A 21,488-nucleotide genomic window follows, 5' to 3' on the forward strand; every position below is an offset into this window, starting at 1 on the left:
AAATCACGAATTCAAATGAACTTCAGATAAGAGAAAAGAAGGGAAAATGACCTGAAATATGCTATTTGAAATAAAACTGAAAGGCAAGAACCAAAGTCCTTTCCTATCAGTAGACACAATTTGGTAAAATAAATGCACAGCTGACTGATCACATAGGCAAAAAAGGTCCAACAGATGCCTAACGAGCATTAAAAGAACAGAATAAGGGAAAATAATTTAACAAGCGCTCCTAAAATAAAACTTGAAACTATTTATTGCAAGAAGAAAAATAAAAAAATAGCCAAATGATCCAGAAAAATTCAAATGAAATTTATCTTTCTGAAGTATGTTTCAATAAAATCAAAATGACCTTTAAAGTATACAGCCATAGTTAAAAATTACAATTGAGGGAACATCACAGAAGAGGATGCAGACTGAAGATAAGAGGAGGATAATGGAGTGGAGTGCTGTGAAACACTTTCCTCAGGACATGACTAAGCTATTGCACCCATTAATTCATAGCTGGTGTGGTTATTTTCATAAGACCTGCTCAAGAGCAAGCCAGCCAAAATTCTAGTGCGGGCAACAGATGCTCTCCAGCCTCTGCCACTCACTGACGAGCTATTGGCAGCTGACAGTTGCCAGAGGAAGGAAAGTCATTTTCTCTGGAAGTGTGGTCACTAGTCAGCGTCTCTGGCTCCATATGGACACATGGGCACCCCTAAGTGGACTTAATAGGTTGCACCAAAAAACCCCACACCCCAAAAAATTGTTGGGGGGGAGACAGATTGAAAAGACTACAGGGAGGTAGGAGAAATAGGAGGAGTGGTTAAAATATTTCATTATAAAGATGTATGATACTTTCAAAAATAAAGAAGAATTAAAATGAAAACTACATCTGGGGTTTTACTATTCCAATTAGCAAAAATTAAAATAATACTTTTCTTGAGTCTATTTGGAAAGAATCTACCACGGATGGAATTGAACCTAAAGTATGCAAAGCAATTAAGGATGGTAGGAATGTATGGACCAAAGTTAGCATCTTTGAAAGAGGAGACAACATGTTCAGGTAAAGCAAATAAATGCTGAACTACATAAAGGAAATCAGAGTTCTTCTTAACTACTAAATCTAAGACTAAAGTATCAGAACATGTGGTTGTGTGATACTGAACTCTTTCTAAAAACAGACACAGAGAATAGCTTTGTGTGTGTGTGTGTGTGTGTGTGTGTGTGTGTGTGTGTGTGTGTGTGTGTGTAACTGGTATTCAACTATACTTTCACTGTGTTTGGCTAGGTTTATATAAAGACAGAAATGAGTTTCTGCTCAATGTAGAAAGGACACTGAAGTCCGAGTACTCACCTACACCTTACTAATCCAGTCCTGGCCTACTCTCGTCCGCTCTACAGTTCTGGCCTACTCTCCTCAGCTCTACCTGGCTTCCACTCTCTCAGCTCTACAGTCCTGGCCTACTCCTCGTCAGCCCCACAGTCCCTGGCCTACTCTCCTCAACAATATAGTCCTGGCCCACTCTCCCTCAGCCCTACAGTCCTGGCCTCACTCTCCTCAGCTCTACAGTCCTGGCCACTCCCCTCAGCCCCACAGTCCTGGCCTCACTCTCCTCAGCTCTACAGTCCTGGCCTACTCTCCCTCAACAACACAGTCCTGGCTCACTCTCCCCAGCCCACAGTCCTGGCCTACTCTCCCCAGCCCACAGTCCTGGCCTACTCTCCTCAACAATACAGTCCAGGCCTACTCTCCTCAGCTCTACAGTCCTGGCCTACTCTCCTCAGCTCTACAGTCCTGACCTACTCTCCTCAGCTCTACAGTCCTGACCTACTCTCTTCAGCTCTACAATCCTGGCCTACTGTCGTTCGCTCTACAGTTCTAGCCTACTCTCCTCAGCTCTACAGTCCTGGCTTACTCTCGTCCGCTCTACAGTCCTGACCTACTCTCCTCAGCTCTACAATCCTGGCCTTCTCTCGCTGGGCCTCACAGTTCTGGCCTACCTCCCAGCCTCACAGTCCTGGCTTACCTCCTCAGCCCCACAGTCCTGGCCCACTCTGCTCAGCCCCACAGTCCTGGCCTACCCTCCTCAACAATACAGTCCCTAGCCTACTCTCGTCAGCTCCACAGTCCTGGCCCACCTCCTCAGCCCCACAATCCTGGCCTACCTCCCTCAGCCCACAATCCTGGCCTACTCTGGTCAGTCACAGTCCTGGCCACTCTCCTCCTCAGCTCCACAGTCCTGGCCACCTCCTCAGCTCTACAGTCCTGGCCTACTCTCGTCCGCTCTACAGTCCTGGCCTACTCTCCTCAGCTCTACAGTCCTGGCCTACTCTCCTCCGCTCTACAGTCCTGGCCTACTCTCCTCCGCTCTACAGTCCTGACCTACTCTCCTCAGCTCTACTCTCCTCTCGCTCTACAGTTCTGGCCTACTCTCCTCAGCTCTACAGTCCTGGCCTACTCTCCTCAGCTCTACAGTCCTGGCCTACTCTCCTCAGCTCTACAGTCCTGGCTTACTCTCGTCCGCTCTACAGTCCTGGCCTACTCTCCTCAGCTCTACAGTCCTGGCCTACTCTCCTCAGCTCTACAGTCCTGGCCTACTCTCCTCAGCTCTACAGTCCTGGCCTACTCTCGTCTTCTAAAGCTCACAATCACAGACGAAATCTAGAGAGCATCCATAGAGAAGCCTTTGTCCAACTCTAAAGAGGGACCAAGAAACAGAATCAGGCATTCCTTTAAGGGAAATGGTTAAAGACTTACAAATTACAGAAGGACCTTCTCCTTGCCATGGAAGAAGCTAAAAGGAACTCTGAAGGTCCAAAGAGAATAACCAGATTTTCCCACAACTACCCAAAATGACAAGGAACAGAAATGAGTCTCTTTAAAAATGTTTACATTTCTCTATCTCTGTCTGTCCGTCTGTCCATCCATGTGTCTGTCTGTCTGTCTCTGTCTCTGTCTCTCTCTCTCTCTGTCTCTCTCTCTGTGTGTGTGTGTGTGTGTGTGTGTGTGTGTGTTTGTGTGTGTGTAGGTCACAGAAAAGCTTGCAGGACTTGGCTCTTTCCTCTCACCACATGGGCTTCAGGGCTGAAGTCAGGCTTCAGGCTTAACAGCTTTACCTACTGAACCATCTCATCTATACCTGAAAATTCTTAAAGCAAGGAAAAAATGATCTCTATTAATATCATAGAAACTCTACAAAAGAACAATCAAATTATGTCAACTTTTTAAAGTACAGTATGAACAGATATGACGTGAGAAATATAAGAATGCGACACGTACATATCTGCATTACTATAGTTTCTTTGACTTCTAAAATGATATAAAAACAACATTCTGGAAAAAACATAAGCTTTCTATTTGAGCAGCAACAAATGATTTAATATATTGCTGAAAATATCGGTCTGTCTCAACAAGTGAAAAGTTTCTCTCAAATTAAAATGAAAATCTTCTAAATTATAAATTCAAATATCTTTTGGCATATAATTTGTAAATGAAAAGGTTCAATTACTTAAAGTGCTTTGCCCCTACAATAGCAAGTACAAGTTAGTAGGCCAGTAACAGTCCAGTAACTGAGTGAGCAGCTAAGTCCACAGTAAACTACAGACAAGATGAAGCAAGAAAGGTTTAGGCAAAGAATGACTTAAAACCTTATGGACGTATGACTGTCCTTTAGGTTAACCTACTGATGCCATGATTATAAACAGAAATCTGTGCTAATATAGATGCAAATCTATCAATTTTCTCAACATAAAACAGCCTAGTAAATTAAATCTACCCTACAAGTTGTAGTTTCCACAATAATATCCTTAGGCCCAGCAAAGGGAACACACACAACCACACTTCTCCAGAGTAAATAGGTTCAACAGACTCAAGACTCCAGAAATAGGGAGGTACAAATATTTATGTAGCATTTACTTTCATAAATATTGACACTAAAGAACCAAATACGTAACTATGAAGCAGTTTATCCAAAATTGAGTGCTTCATTAAAGCTGGGATAGCAAAAAAAAACAGAAGAAAACATCCTGAAGGAAAACAAAATGGCATCTTCATCAAGGTCGGGGTGCCGGGGTGGGGTGTTTTCTGTTGTTTTGAAGAACAGATAAAACACTGTTAGTTCGTGTTTGCATACACAGAACAACATTCTACTAACATTCCACGCCAACAATTCTACCAATATTATACATAAAAGATTTTCAAGAAGTAATGCCAAGGATTGAAAATAAAGTAAATCCACTGCTAGAAATATTTTAAAATAGCATCTTGCTTTATTCCTCTAATCATAGAACTGGTCATTTCATCTTAGTCAATAACAGCCTATGAAAATAACTGAACAGTGCCTGAGTCAAGACTGGCAATCCCCAATAGAGAGAAGTGGGGGGCCAGTGTTTATTGACATCTAAGTTTAAAATTTTACCTTAAATAATGGGATAACTTTATTCAATTCCAGTGCCCTGCAACATGAGTGAAATCATCCAGATTTTAGTTTGAGAAAAAAGTGTCATTAAAAATAAACATTAGAGCTGGGACAATTGGACAAACGTGAGCACCACCTCCAGATATACTGGAGATTCATCTCAATGTGGGAGGAAGATGAAACCACACCAACCTAATTATACAAAAAGGATGACTCAACTGTTTTTTCCCTCTCTCCCCTCTCCCTCTCTGTTTTTCTTAATCTTTTCAATGTAGTGTTGAGATGGAATAACAACTGAACAAAATGTAAAACCATTTAGCAAACAAGTTAAGTTCCTTGAGCTTCCCAGGTACTCTGGTAAACTGGTCTTATTTCTATGAGGCAGCCATTACTTAAGAGCTCTCAAAATGTTTTTAAAGATTATGTTTTAAAATTTTAATCAGAGTAGCTATAGGTGCTTTGGTTGGTGATACCAAACTACTTCCAAATATATTCTATCACAGTCACACAATCAACTTGATGGGTTATCTTGAAGCACTGACAATATATATGCCTATTTAACAAACCAGACAAGAAAGAATGGGTCTCCCAAGGAAAACTATCAAAAACAATTGCTAGTTAACCACCTTTCTTTAAGCTCTAAAGTAATGTTGGTTAATGCTAACTGCTATTATTTGAAAAGCTGAGTGGGTTATCTCAGTAACAGTCTAATGTGTATCTTCCTGGCTGACAGGTGGCCCTCAGTATTATCATTCAGTGACTCAGACTTCCTCCACCATTTAATCACTATTCTTCTAGACCTCCTCAGTCTTCTGCAGGAATCTATTTCAGCTAGCAGAGAAGGGCAGATCAAGAATAAGGAAGATCCGGCTGGACAGATGGCTCAGTGGTTAAGAGCACTGACCGCTCTTCCAGAGGTCCTGAGTTCAATTCCCAGCAACCACATGGTGGCTCACAACCATCTGTAATGAGATCTGATGCCCTCTTCTGGTGTGTCTGAAGACAGCTACAGTGTACTTACATATAAATAAATAAATAAATCTTTTTAAAAAAAGAATAAGGAAGATTAAACTAACAGTTTTTAATTGAACAGAATAAAAGCATCATATGCCATTTAGCTTGTTTAACTGTAAGGAGTAAGACTACAAAGTATTCACTACGAGTAGACTTAAAGGAGGAAATAAAAGAGGATTTAGCAAAACCACAGAAATCCTTAACATCAGAAGGGTCTGAGTTATCCCTAGGGACAGTTCAAATCAAGTGTCTAAGTCAGTCTCACTGCGCTATCATCATAATCTGTCATTGCAAGCAGGATAATCTCAATTATTCAACACTATCTTCTTAGTAACTTTTTTGAGGGGTTATTTTCAAAAGTCTTATTCACCCCTACAAAAGATTCACTTTCACTGAGAATACCATAAATAAATTGTTCTCCCAAAAAGATTTTTTTAAAAAAAAAAAGTTAGGTTACATATGTAAATCCTCAATGTGATCTTCTTACACAGGTTTGGAGAACAGTACACTTAGCTAAAAGTTCTACAGGTTTAACCATCAGAGATATGAGGTATGTCATTTCAACCAGATTATAACTACACATGTATGCATGTCACATTTAATAGAAAAAAAATACTTTGCTAAGCAACATTAAACAAAATATTGAAGCTCAATCAATACTGAGAAAGTTCATCAGAAGTTTACTGAACATACTTTCAGACTACATTTTAATGTACTGTGGGCTTGTGCTTATTTGCATCACACATGCAGGTCAGAGGACACTCTCGGGAGTCCATTAACTCCTTCCACCACGTGGGTCCAGAGGACAGACCTGAGATGAGGCTCAGAGCAGACATCTTTGGCTGCTGAGCTACCTCACTGGTCCTACAGAACACCTCTGATAAACCACAACCTTTGGTAAGCAGACTCCAGTGCTACTGTCTGTTCTATGTCTTAGAATTGGGAGCCTCTTGAAGACTGGATGTTGTATTTTCGAAAGCCTAATACCATCAATCTTACTGAAAGGTCAGCACTTTCTATCCATCATTCTCTTCTACTTTTAAAAGAACATTCATTCTCTTGGTAGCGTTTCTTCTTATCTACTTAGCACAAGGGAAATAATTTAACAAGTCTCAATGTCCTTTCAGAACTTTTCAGTAACTGTCAACTCAGAAGAATCTTTAATAACATTCCAAACAAGCTGATAAAGAAACATTAAAACATCTGAATAAAGGAAGATATTTGTTGGGTAGGGACATCCAAAAGTGACTATTCTCAAGAAACTGACACTTTTAGTAAGACCACAACTGCTTAAATAGACACAACAGAACAAAAAGAGATGTAGTTTATGCTTCAAAAGATAACAAGAAAAGAAAAGATAATGAGAAATAACAACTACCTCCATCGGGAAAAGGTGGGGATATTTGAAGGCTACTCACAGAGATTTCAGGAATTTTCAGCAAAAACGCATGTATGTTTGAGAAAGAAACATTCCTAACAGGGACCTTGAATTCAAAGCAAAGAGTGACAAAAGAACATTTACTTAATAAAACAAAACTGAACATTTTCTTAAAAACAGCAAGTTCAATCAAGCAGGAACACAGGTACAAAATGGATATGTCAAGAGTGAATCTTTTATGTCAAGTTAAATATGGTGAATTTTATTTCATATTAACCTTAACTTAGAATCCAAAAGAGATCTTTTATAAAAAGCACTTTTGTTTCTTCTTCTACAGATAGACTATACTTAATTATAGACAAATAGCAAAATAAAAGCCTAGTGGCAGGGAGAGGCCTAAGTTGTATCACTTCCTAGAATACTAAGCAGTCTATAGTCTAACAGGAGATAGTTAGGTCCTGGAGGGAATGTAAAGAAACCGAAATATTGAAAGGAATTTTGAGACTGAACAATATATGATAATCAGAATGGAGAAATAAGTTAAAAAGAAAAGTCAAGCTTTATGCTGACACAAAAACTAATCATTAGCATCACCACCACCACCACCACCACCACCACCACCCCAGCAGCACCACCCCCCCAGCACCACCAGCCCCCCAGCACCACCCCAATACTCTAGGTTTACCAAGCTGTGTTCTACAGTGCCAACAAAGAAATCATTTCCACATCAAGTCCTTGACTTTAAACTTAAATCACTCAATATCCTGATCTTGAAAACTGCTCTTCTAAATTGTATCTCTGTACAAATGAATCACTAAAGCATGATTCAAACTTGAAACTATACAGTTAAATATTTATTACATTATTTTATTCTCTTAGTAGCATAAAACAATTCAAAGCATGTACTCTGAACAACCAATTTCCACACTAATAGTATAGTGTACTCTACTCTGTGGAAACATAGGTCTAAGAAAAAGGTACTAACAAGCTTCCCAAAGATAGTTATGTTTTAAAATACTTAGATTTTTAAGTTTAAAGACTATAGAGAGGTCAGTTTTAATCTTTAGTAAGTTTTACCTGTCAGAATAATCACTCTATTCCTTAGAAATGCCACACTTTTTAACGATTTGTATGTGTATAGGTATGCGCATATGTGCCTGCAGAGGCTAGAAGAGGGTGTCCGGATACCTGAAACTGGAGTTACAAACAGTTGTGAGCCCCCTAACCCAGGTGCTAGGCATGGGGTTCCAATTCACTGCAAGAGCAACAAGCACTTTACTTCTGAGTTATTTCACAAGCCCCTATACTTTTTGTTTTAAATTCAGACAGGATCTTTTGCTCAGAATGGCTTTAAGATCACTATTTTTCTGCCTCTGTCTCTGGAATACTAATATTACAGGCACACACAGCCATTCCTAGCTTATTAGTACACTTTGCAAAGATTGTTTCAATTTTGAATATAAAAACCAACAAAATTTGTGCTCACAAATTATGAAGCCTTTAAGAGAAAAGTAAGATGCATTTGTTAAGACTAAGCAGGCTGGAAAGATCTATTAGTGGTTAAGAAGAGTCGAGTTTGATTCCCAGTACCCGTCTGCCAGCTTATAACTGTGTGTTAACTCCAGGCCCTGGGGATCTGACACCTTCTTCTGGCCTCCATGGGTATTAGGCACGTGCATGGTGCAGAGATACATATGCAGGGCAACACACCCATGCACATAAAAAAATAACAAATTTAAAAAGATAATATCCTGGAAACAACCATGACTTTAAGTTATGTTTAATGATTCACAAAAGGTAACATGTTGAAACTAAATTCTCCAAACCCCAACACAACAAATCTACTCTTATCAAATAACTTCAAAGGAAGCAGTTTAGTCCACAAGTACAACACCTAAACCATTCCTCCAGGAAAAAAAAAACATAACTGTAATGACATAAGTTACCTCATAATCACGGAATGTCAAAACTGAACCTGGCTGGTTCTCCAATGACTTTATCTTATATGAGCGGGCAAATTTTGAGTCACTACCATTCACTGTACTAAAACTGGAGTACTACAAAAAGATGACCATGAACCTCTATACTATGTGGAGAGAGCATCAGGAACTTCTTATCTGGTGACTGAGAAAGGAATGTGATCTTCAAAGCATCTTGGCACATGAATGTATTCTCATTCTCCTCTTCCCTTTCTCCCCTTCCCTCCCCTTCCCACAACCTGGAAAGCTTCATATTAAAAGGAAAAAACAAACAAAACACAAAACAACACCCTCTAGGAATATCTAATTATAAACAAAAGAATCCATTCCTACAAATAAATGACTAGTCTTTTGATGTTTACTCATTGTTTTGTCTTCTGACGGTGATAAGAATATAAGGGTTTCTAAAAGCTCTTCCCAAGGAAGGAGGGCTACTTCCTAAGGCTGCTTAGGAACAGCGCTATTATGGAGTATTATACAGAGTAATGCCTCTTTACTTTTTATTTGTTTGTCTAGTAAGGACACAACTATAGAAAAAACCTTGGAATATTTATCTAAAAAAACCACATCTTTTCACAGGATAGCAGGCGGGGGGCGGGGGGTGATAATTAGTACAGGAATCCTTTCCTTTTTAGGAGTTATTTGAATTCCAAATTTCTAAGAACTTCCAAACTCAGACTGGGGAGGAAATGGAAATGATATATTTGTATTCACATAGATCTATTGTTAAATGTCAGAACCTTTATTCAGCAAAGAGAAATTATACTATTTAGTAATATGTTTTAACAACCTCAATGAACCTCAACCTTGTGCAACTGACTTCCTAAACAGTTTGTGCAAATAACATTTTGGTAAATTAAATCATTTTACTTGTACATTAAGTTAGAAAATCAGTAAAGCAAATAAGCATCTGAAATACGCCTGACACTTTAAGTTATCCATCATAATAAAACTCAAATTAATATATAATTCACATCTCCTTACCTGGGTTTTACAAATAGTACAATTACATTTCTAACTTAAAGAACCACTGAATTTTGGCCATGATGATGTTAAATCACTGGAAATAAAATAAATTTAGATTCTTATTCCATGGAATAAGCTGCTGAAAGAGGGAGAATTGGTCTTCCCCAGGGATGAGCTCCCTAATTGGCTATCCAAATAGGAAGCAGTATTACACATACAAGCAACACTAAATGTACTTGGTAGGTTGCATTTATATATAGAAAAGTGGTCTGAGTATAACACTAATAAAAAGGAAAACAAGCCATGAATTTGAGAAAGTGGAGAGATGTGGAAGGAGCTGAAGGGAAAAAACAAAAATCCAACAACAAAAAAGGATAATTTGTACATGGGTCAAAATATAAGAAAACTGTTTGTTTACATTTCAGACTTTTGGCTTCCTACGAAATTGTCTCAAGGTCAAAGTTCGTTTACATATTGGTTTGTGTTAGTCTTTTGAATAACTTTGTAAGCAATAATTTTAAAGTCATTTAGTACATTCCATACTTTATGAAACATGTTTAGTTGTGTCTAAACTTTATATGTTATACAAAAAAAGCACTCTATAAAAACCTATGTTATGGGTTGGGGATTTAGCTCAGTGGTAGAGCGCTTGCCTAGAAAGCGCAAGGCCCTGGGTTCGGTCCCCAGCTCAAAAAAAAAAAAAGAACAAAAAAAAAAAAAAAAAAAAAAAAAAAAAAACAAAAACCTATGTTATATCTTTCAAAAATATGAACACTTGTGTAAAATTCATTTTTGTCCAAACTATTTCTATAGCAAAACACTGATTCCTTCTACACTATACAAAGATCTAAATCAGTGCCTTCCCAAGCTTAACAATATTTGAATTATGCCCAAAACAAAGACAGAATTCATAAGTGACTCAAATTAGTTAATATTCTATAAAAGGAACAGCATAAATACAACCTATTAAATTTAAACTATCATGTACTTTTAAGATTTCATGTCTTATGATCATTCTTCAGCAATTTCATTCCAGAGTATGCATTCTTGTCTCTCAGTGTGTACACATGTGTATTTATATAGCTCAAACAGAAATCTCTGTAAATCCTATATACGGATTTAATAAGTATTTACTGCAGGGCCTTTTAAATACCAAATATCAGATTACATACCATAATACTAAAAAGAAACAGGTGTATTAGTTAAAGCAGACACACCCACCAAAACAGTGATACAATTTTAAGATAAATGAACCAAACTACAGCTAAACTGTCAAGGACTTGCAAACAGCTACATTAATTATGGACTGTAGGGGCAGTTATGTGCTAAGGCCCAGTTCCCCAATTGGTTCTTAATCTGTCAATAAAGAAAGCCATGGGCCAATTGCTGGGTACAATTGGCAGGACTTCCGGGTCCCTGGAGCCAAGAAAGGAGACACAAGGAAGGAAAGACAGAGTTCCCCATGCTTTGGAGAGATAACAGGGCAGCCATTTGAGGAACAGTGGACTGTGGCTGCTCCTATACGCAGATGGTCAGAGATGTTTAGCAGGGACTAGATTCAACTGACCAACTAAAGTCAGGGCAGGTAGGAGTTGTGAAGCTAAGAGTAATGATAAGAGCACACTGTCGAGGTTGGAGATTGTAGCGCTCAGCAATTGTGCAAAGTAGGCAAGCTAAAAATGAACAACTGTGTGTGTGTGTATGTCTTTTATCCCTAGATTCAAGGGAAGCTGGAAGTGGGCTGGTAGTATGGCCCATTCCTGGAGCACAAGTCAGGTAGCAAAAAGCTACATGGAACAATGGACTAAAAATGGGAATCAAACATAAAGGATTCATCAACTTCGCTGTGTATGAACTGTTTTTTCTTTTTCTTTCCATATTGAGAAACTTCAAGAGTAAAATGTTTTAATGAATATAAAACAGCAGTAGTTCACTTATCACTTTCTATGCCTTATTTCCCAAATTCCTACTTAAAATTTCACATGACTCACCACATGGTCATATTCAGGGTCCATATACTTTTCTTCAATATTCTATTTGCATTAGAATAGAATATAGTCATTAGAAAAGACTGACCCCTAAGAAGTGCAGGCTGACAGGAACCAGATGTAGATCTCTCCTGAGAGACACAGCTAGAACATGTCAAATACAGAGGCGAATGCCAGCAGCAAACCACTGAACTGAGAACGGGAGCCCCGTTGAAGGAATTAGAGAAAGGACTAAAAGAGCTGAAGGGGCTTGAGACTCCATATGAACAACAATGCCAACCAACCAGAGCTTCCAGGGACTAAGCCACTACCCAAAGACTATACATGGACTGACCCTGGGCTCCGACCTCATAGGTAGCAATGAATAGCCTAGTACGAGCACCAGTGGAAAAGGAAACCCTTGGTCCTGCCAAGGCTGGATTGTTGGGAAGCGGTAACGGGGGAGGATGGGGAGGAACACCCATATCGAAGGAGGGGTTGGAGTTAGGGGCTGATGGACTGGAAACCAGGAAAGGGAATAACATTTGAAATGTAAATAAGAAATACCCATTTAATAAAAATGGGAGAAAAAAAAAGACTGACTCAAAAATATGATTTACCAAGCATCTGTTTGTTCTTCCATAAATTAGGTGTAAATTTTAATCCTTAAATAGTAACTATCTGTATAAATATTTATAATATAAAATATCTGTATAAATAACACTTTGAGTGCATGTCTTATAGAAAGTGAAAAAACACAGCAACCATCCTAAAGACAAATATAAGAGTAAGTGTAAGGGGTATAATGCTAATATTACTTTAAAATAAAAACTACAAGTGAATAAAAATAAAGACATGTAAATTCTGAGTATAAGAAAAACAAACAAGTCATTGAGCACTCCGCAAAAATAGCACATAAATGCTACTATAGGAATGGTTACTACTTTACATTCTCATCAGTAGTAGCAGGTATTTTAGTGAAAGCCAAGTCAAACTCGTTTCAATGGTCTCAAAAGGCATCATTAAGTATTGCTACACTGTCTATAATAGTGCACAAGAAACCACATTCAACAACAATTCAGACCTCTACAACAAAGTGTGTGTGTGTGTGTGTGTGTGTGTGTGTGTGTGTTCAGAGTACACAAAGGTCAGTGACACTACCTTATGTCAAACTGCAGAAGAACATTATGTATATGCAATGAATGTATTCTCAGTTTCAAAAATGAAAGAAAAATATGTAACAGAGTGATAACTTTAAAATAACTCCCTGGACCACTACACTGTTCTGACATTTGAAAGAATGCTTTTTAAATGTGCACCTATAGACAGATACTAAAGATTCTTAAGGAACAACGGAGACTGGGTATTGTATAGCATGCCTGTAGTCCAAGAACTCTGGAACTTGAGGCTGAAAGATAGCCGGCTTGTGACCCTGTCAATTGAATGTTATCTTAGGACCTATATTAACATACAAATTTTCTAATAATGGAAAGATAAAAATCAGTTAATGAACTCTTCAACAAGTTTTCCCATGACCATACTAGATAAATAAGACAAATAAGATAATTTATTAGTATCAGCAGTGTATGGGTACTTTTGACCTTCAGCAATACTAGGCTACAAGTAGCAGTGCTTTTCAGTTTTTTGTTTAGAAATAGTGCTAGATGACTTCTGAATTATGTAATTGTAATAACTTGGCAGACAACCTTAAACACTAACCTTGCCACAAATACTATGGGGTTCACTAGCTTCTTCAACTCATTCTTAATTGTGGCAAGTGATAATTAAGGCACATCGTGGTAGCACTCCGTTAAATTCTATATGTGGAGCTCACACTCACACTGCAAGCATGGCTGTTAGCTTCCAAAAGGCTGACTAAAGCTACTGCCAGCTACCGAGACAATTACTTGAGACTAGTACCTACTTAGTAATTCTTTAGGCATTAGTCAAGTCAGTTTACCACCACATATAACTAATTCTTAAGATTTAGGAAGAGAAAACCACTTTGCACAGTATAATGCGACTTAAGAAACAGGTAGTTAGATGTAAATGAGAACAGACACAATAATGTTTATAACCCTAAGCTCCCCCAGCCCACGAACAAGGTGCAATGTTCATCTCTATTTCCTCCATGTGCATGTAAGAAGCAAGAATAGAAAATAGCCATCCTTCGGTATTCCATTTTAGTTCCATTCAGCCAACTATCTTAACATTTTTAGATACCCTGAAAGTATTAGAGCATGTCCCAGAACAACAGAATAGTGCCATGGAAACACAAAGGGAAACCCATGTTTTGTCGTTCTTTTACCTAAAAATCCCAGCAATTCATCAACTGTGAAATCAACACAGAATCCAGAATTAAAAGAACAGAATTCTAAACCCATTTTCTTGCTAAATTTAAAAGTATACATAGCTTGGCAAATAGTCATCTTCAAATGTGCCCTTCTTTTCTATCTATAGCAACTAGAGAGACAGGACAATACAAAGGAAGCCACTGAGTATTCATGAACTTGCCTCCTCCTGTCATTTGCCTCAACAACATGGACATGAAATAAGGCCAGTGATAAAAGTATCAGCCATACCTATTTCTATAAAAATGACAATTCTGGATAAGTATTTTTTGACAATTTGCTCATAAGTAATATTCTTAACTTCAGTCTTACTGTTAATCTACTAAATTTTACTTTGCAGAATGAACACAAAGATTTTCCTAAATTGTCAGGAAAAACTAATTCTGTTTTGGTCATTTCTAGAGGTCCAGACAAAGAGTAAGGGACTTTGGTGCTCCAGCCATTCCATCAGTTCCCTAGACTTTACCAGCAAATGAACAGTATTCTCTCTCTTCAGCATAATTTTAGCAGACCAGTTAATAGATCATATGTTAGATCAGTTTCTTTTTAAATAAATAATATGTAGGATGTAAAAAAAAAAAAAGACTGTCAAAAACTTTGTTTCTTAGACATTTAATAGGAGAACAAACAATATATACTGAACACAAATGACAACAGTGCCAGGAACAGATCCAGGACAGGTGTTACAAAGAAGCCAACTTGGGTGGTGTCTGGGAATTCTAAGTGCTGGGAAAAAGACTGAACTAAAATTAAGACCCAGAGCTATCGGTAATATAATATGCATCTTGACACAGTATTTGCAGCAAATAAGTTTGGTAAAACTGGGTTTTCAATTTCTTCTTAAATTTCAGACTTAATTTGAATGTTGTCTTATTTACAATTAATTTGTTGCATGGAGCTGAGTTTTGTTTCCTTGATTCAAATATAACCTACATTATCACAAGTAAAATAATTAAAAGAATGCTATTATCTTTCAATATTTATCTAATGTATAAACCATAATAAGCCTTTTCAGAAATGTAAACCAGAGTAAATGAGTTATCCTTTTGTGAAATGTACTCCAACTAAATTTTCAATTTAATAAGCCCACGTAAGACTTTATGTACAGTTAAAAATTCATTAACCTACTTCATACATCTTAGGTATTCAATGTTCTATATGTTTATGGCAATAATATTTGGGAAGAATATACTCTTTGAACATAAATTGATAAATTTACAGCATAAATTACTGGTTAACTTTGCTACTCATTTACTAATTTTAAAACCTTATGCACCATAAGGTAACTGAAAGGGGAAAAAAAAAATCAGAGCCATAAATTAACACTATTTAGTTCAACTCTAAGAGATTAAGAACTTTTTCCAAAATCAGAATTCAAAGATTATTCTGGAAGCCTAAAACTTAATGCATTTTCACTGTACGCAGGGGAAGTTTAGAAATAAGTTCTCATAATGACTCTAATAAATTTCAAATGGGGGAGGGTAGTACAGAGAGTCTCAATCTCTAGAAATGTCAGCCAGATAATCAACTTCCAAAAGGGAAACTGAAGAGTATCTTTAAATAGAGGAAAAATACCAAAATGTTGATATTTCACAACTAAGAACATTAAAATGACTCAAAAAGAGGAAATTAATGAAGAGCTTAAAACTTAAAACAAATAAACAGGTTAAGTACACACATATACAATACAGTGTCCACACTTACACATTCTGTGCTGGCTGGCTTTGAATTATCTTTTAAAACACACATAATTTTTTTTACATATGACAAAAGCCTTTTAAGATTCCCAAGGAAAAAGTTCTGATCAAATTTCACACTTTAGAATTGCCAATTTCTTAGGAGTGGGAGGCCTAAAAAAAAATCTAGTAGGTTGAATCAAAAATTAACACACTATTTTTCATAGAAGAAACTAATAAATTATCAGATCTTCAGAATTTTTGTTACTAGATTTGGTAAAATAAACATAAGCAGGATTTTCCAACTAGAGTACTCTAATGCAATTAGTTTTGCCTCTTTTATAACCTATAATTCTTTAATTTGGATATTTACAGACATAAGGATTTCTGTTACCTACTGTCTTATTTGTTTACTGTTTAAATCCATGGGTTTATTCTATTGGCTTTGAGAAAGCAACTACTTTATATTTTCTTTAGGTCATTCTTAATGACTTTATCTCAAAGATCATTAATTTTAACTCTAACACTCTGCTTTAGTCTCATTTGAATTGTTATACTTATCTCAACGATAGAGTTTGTGTATTACCATCACAAAAATAACTATTTGCATAATACTTTATGATTTTACATCTATTACAAACACATCACAGGGAGCCATAGGATGCATTCAGTAGCTTGTCATTCACCACTTCAAGACCCTTCAGAATCAAACAAGGGGAAGGATGACATTTTGTTAATAGCAGAAGTTCAGAAATGAATATAAATAATAACCTTGAAGTTTTGAAATACACAAGAAAGAAAAAATACAAAAAGAGAATGGTCCAGGAACACCAACAAAACACAACTTTCAATTTGTAAATTTCCATGTCTTTTAAATAAAGCATGATGTTAGCAGGTTTATGCATATTCCATTATGGTAGTCATTTAATTATCTATCTAAAGTTATGGTTCAAAAATAAAGAGAATCACTATCTTTCCACTGGATTTTTAAAATACAATAAATTTTAAAACTGATTGTTCCTACTTACAGAATTCAGTTTTCTCCCCGCTTTGTGACATAAGCATCAACTCTCTTTTACTTTAGCTTAACCCTATAAATATATATGCTAGGAGTATTTGAGAAAAACACTGACACTAGATTCAAAATTCTGCTTATAATTTGTGATAAAAGAATCAGAAAACTTAGTTTCTAGTTTCTCTTAGTTTCCTTCCATAATTAGACAAAATATGAATACAATTCTGAATGCTTCCTTGTCACCCACAATCTAAATGCTCATAGCTCTTAAAGCTTTTTGTAAACAACATCTATCTCCATGAAATACATATCCCTTGAGTCAATGTCTACCTAAAAATCTTTATGTGTAGTCTCTCAAAGCATAATATAATATCTATCCCCCCACCTTGAAAGGTGCCAAAAAAAAAAAAAAAAAAGACGGAGGAGCGTAGAGAGAGATTGGTGCACGTTGCTGTTTTTCATTCATGCAGTAGAGTGATGTCAGTGTCTGCAGCAGCAGTAGCAGCAGCAGCTTTGGTCAGTGGAAACTAAAACCCACTGATGTCAGAACCTTAGTGAATTCAAAAGAAACTAGTGAAATTGTTATGTCACAGGATAGATTTGAAGTGGCTAAAGAGACAGACCATGATAGTTGTATGTTGTACTTTCACTATGGGCAGAGGAGAACAAGGCAGAATGTGAACAAGCAATATAGCGGTAATACAATCAAAAACTAGGAGCACAAGAGCATGGCTTTCAAAAAGCACTTCGATGTAAGAAACGAACAAAACACCTGATGTTATAAACAGCAGAATACAGCATAGAATGCTCATTCCCAGCACAAGCTGACCCTGCAAATCTGTACTGTGACAGACACAAAACTAAGTGTTTTCATCATGATTGCATTAAAATTGCATTAAACTCTGGTCTGCCATTCTACAACAAAGAGAAGAATTTAAGCCTGATCACAAATTTCATTAAAAGTACTTCATGATGGGGCATGTAATTCCTAAGCAATTAGGGCTTTTGAAGGATGCAGAAAAACAAGTTGCACTATTATCTGTGGTAAGATGTTACTGTTTTATCAACAAAAAGAAAAGAGGTACTAGGAGGCCATTATATTGTTACAGCAATTGCCAAAACTTCTCAAACTCTGCCCACAAAATCCTCTGCATAGGATCTACAATTCTTATTTTTTTTACATCGTTCCTAAAAGAAAAATCCCCCAAACTCCCATTAACGACCTGCTAAAGCTAAATCATTCAAAAATGTCTGTGACTACTGCTGTCTTCTTTTCTTTCTGTTACCTCTCATTTAACACAGCCCCAGAAAATGTGCAAGGGAGTTGCATATGGCATTAATCTGTTAGAAAATGGTGGACTTTTCTATAAAATACAGCCAAAGATGTGTGTTCGGTTGTGGTCATTATTAGGGAGATCACGTTGTTTTCATTCATTCATTCAGGATTTGCTGGAGGATGTCAGTTTCTGCAGCAGCTGGCTTGACCTGGGGGAGGAGTGGGGGAGCAAATTCCTCCTGGTGCATACAGATTACAGGATGTATTTCTTGGTGCTCCCGCACTTATTCCACTGCACTACATCCTACCCAGAGGCTTACCATCAAGGGATCTGAAAGCAAGTGCTTCAGCAACATGCTAATCACAGGTCTAAATTAAAGCTAAAAATACCTAAACTTTGATCTATCCTATTGCAATCCCTTTCTCTAACTCTAAACACCTTAAGAATGTCCACCTTAAACAAAAACCCCACATACCACATAAACATTGTGTGAAGCTTGGTAGTATTTCCCTTCCGAGCAGGTTTTGTTTTGTTTTGTTTTGTTTCCCTACTCCGAATGATTCCTTCCTTCCACAATGCAGCAGCAGCAGCAGCAGCAGCAGCAGCAGCAGCAGCAGCAGCAGCAGCAGCAGCAGCAGCAGCAGCAACTGTAGCTCCAGGCTGCTATCTGAGAATATTAGGTACTCGACTCTCCCTCATGGCCTTTACGTCCCTGTTTTGCCTAATTTTCCTTTTCTCCCCCAGGAGTCAACTAGTTCCTGCACTATGTCCCTAGACATAAACAAAACCAAACCCAAACAGAAAACATTAAGGGGAGCCCACAGCATCCACCCCCTGACCATTACCTTTGACACCTAACAAAAAAGAAAACTTGAGATCCCTACACAGCTCAACTGAACTGGTAAGTATACTTAAAGATGGAAGGGAAAAGTGAACACACTCCACAAACAGGCTTTAAGAAATTCCCCACGAAAATCACCATTCAGGCATAAGCCATTTGTAGTGCAGTAGTGATCTAATGCATGACTATATAAAGTAGAGGAGAGGGGTGCATAAACCCTATGCACTTAAAACTGTCTCCCCTACACAAGCAGAGGATATCCTAACTACCGCAATCAAGTCTCCAAAACACAAAACCAGCAAAACACACTCCAGACGAGAACTTTGTGGAAAAGCACAAAGGCTGCAGAGATTACCACTACCACCTTATTCACCGCTAGAGTTTGTGTGCGTGTTTAAGGGTTTTGCCCCGCTCCTCCTTCCCCGGCTCCAAACACAGAAAGCTAATAAGCTATTAAACCGAAACACTTTTCTTTTGCAGGCGAGGGATGCAAGATAAAATCTGAGTGGCGGTGTGAGGGTCAGATAAAAGTTGATTTTCAGGTCACTCCTTCAAGCCCTGCAGCGACCTCAGGGGGGGGTTGAGATTCCCAAAGCCACTTTCACACCTTCGGTAATGCACTAGCAAACAGAAGCCCGGAGAGGCTGAAGTTTCCACGCAGGGCACCGTCGGGGAGACGCAGCCCGGGAGGACGGGAGGGTTGGGCTCGCTACCTCTGCACACGGGCGAGCCGGGACTCCGTCTCTCAGGTGAGCTGCTCCTCCGCTGGCTCTCGGGGGACCGTCTCGGGCGGCCCTTGGCGCGAGGCGCCTGCTCGGCTGGGGCAGTGGCCGGCGGTGGAGTCGGGCTGGACGGGCTAGGACCACGGGCCCCGCTGGGCCCCGGGAGACTGCCGAGCGCGGCGGCGGCGGCGGGGCGCGTGGGGCTGTGCTGGCTGCCCCGCAGGAGCTGGTAGGGCACCGTGGCGCGGATGGGCTGCAGCAGCCGGCCGGCTCCCGCAGCCGGTGCGCAGCTCACGGCCGGCCCGTCCCGCTCCCGGCAGCGGCGGGCGGGGAGCCCGCGGTGCTGCGCCGCATCCTCTGCGGCGCGGGGTGAGGGTCTGAGAGGAACTGGAGGACGCAGTGGACATGGTGGCTCCGCGGGCGGGCGGGCGGGCGCGCGAGCGTGTGGGAGCCGGCGCGGCGGTGCGTGCGATGTGTACGGGGGAGGGGCGGCGAGGGGCGGAGCCGCGGGGCTCCCCTTCCGACGCGCACCCCGCCGCCGAGGGGGAGGGGACGCCGCGACGGCCAACGTCCAACGGCCTCAACCGCCCCGCGGCGCTCTGCGGGGCGCTCACGGCCGAGCCCGCGTCCAGCCCATGGCCGCCGCCGCCCCGGGCATCGCGCTGACAGGGCACTCGCCGGCTTCCCGGGGCTCCTCAGCCCTCGCGGGGTTCGCCCGCGCGACAGGACCCGGCGGCCACGGGTAGAGCCGGGACTCTGGCCTCTGAGGAGAGAAAGGGGCCTCGAGGCGCCTCGCGCTGCGCGTAGCCCGCGCCACCGCAAACGCCGCCGCCGCAGCCACCTCGACCCGGTTCTCACTCGGAATGGCAACTAATCCTGTGTCGGCGCCCCGCCTCCGGCCACGCCTCTGGGCGGTCCGGACCCGGCTCCTGCGGCTGCAACTGATCTGATTGGCAGAGCCACACTACTCCGGCGTTCTGAGGATTGGTTATGCAGCCGGAGTGAAAGGAGACTTGGCCAATTACGGTACGAGGTTTCCGCTCTGGGGCGGAGCGTGAAAGTGGATGAGAGAGGCGGACCTGGCGCGGAGGGGAGGGACAGAAGAGTTGACAGCCTTTGAGGTGAGGGTCAGGCTAGAAAAGTGGGTCCATACGTGCACTACGCGTGCTCTGACGCCCAAAGACAAGCGCGCCCTAGGATAAGCAAGTTGCAAGGGCTCCACCCTCCAGTGCTCTCTACAACCTGAGGCTGAGGACACTGAAGCCAAACTAACTTTACAAATACACCTGCATCCGGTAAGATGTTTTAGTTAAAGCTGAATAAAGGATCCCTAACCCTTTTAATCATAGAAATGTCTTTAAGTGTCTTAGTCGTCTTGTGAATAAAAACAACTTCAGGAGTAGTGTATGGAACACTCAACAAAATGCACCTGCCATTACAACCTGTCTTAACGTTTGTAGTTGCAGAGTGGGGTGGAGAACATCACATTCTGAATTGTAGATGTCAACAAGAAAATTTACATCATCGCATCATCAGATTTATTAATGGAGGGCACCTAGTTTACTACCCAGGAGCAGATGGTCTCTTGGGAGAAATAAATACTAGGCATAATGTAACAATTCATTGTGGTCATTTCCTCTGTGTGGTGGGGGTGGGTAGTTATTCTGCAAGGAAAATGAGAAGTACAAAGATTATAGATGGGCGAAGGAAAGTATATAAAACCCTAATCAGGAATAATTAAAGCACTACATCAGATACCTCCTATTAATGCTCATGAGATTAAAAAAATATGGTTTTACAAAATAAAGAAATGGGATGTCAGAATGGTGTACTCCTGATGTCTGCCCACACTGAGAAGCTTCCTGATTCCAGCCACTAAATGGTCAGTTTCTCGGCTTC

At 39.8% G+C, this 21,488-nt stretch overlaps 1 protein-coding gene across 1 annotated transcript in view; it reads right to left on the bottom strand.

Moving 5' to 3' along the window:
- The window catches only part of Glcci1 (glucocorticoid induced 1), a 67,615-nt gene extending 47,539 nt beyond the window's left edge, over window positions 1-20,076 (bottom strand). The window contains 3 exon segments of the mRNA XM_032906945.1: window positions 19,581-19,895; window positions 19,898-19,966; window positions 19,969-20,076. Of these exon segments, the coding sequence (XP_032762836.1) occupies window positions 19,581-19,895; window positions 19,898-19,966; window positions 19,969-19,996 (412 nt within the window). The 5' untranslated portion in view covers window positions 19,997-20,076.
- Window positions 20,077-21,488: the final 1,412 nt, after the last annotated feature.

This window comes from Rattus rattus, chromosome 6, assembly GCF_011064425.1.
Source record: "Rattus rattus isolate New Zealand chromosome 6, Rrattus_CSIRO_v1, whole genome shotgun sequence".
Taxonomy (NCBI): domain Eukaryota; kingdom Metazoa; phylum Chordata; class Mammalia; order Rodentia; family Muridae; genus Rattus; species Rattus rattus.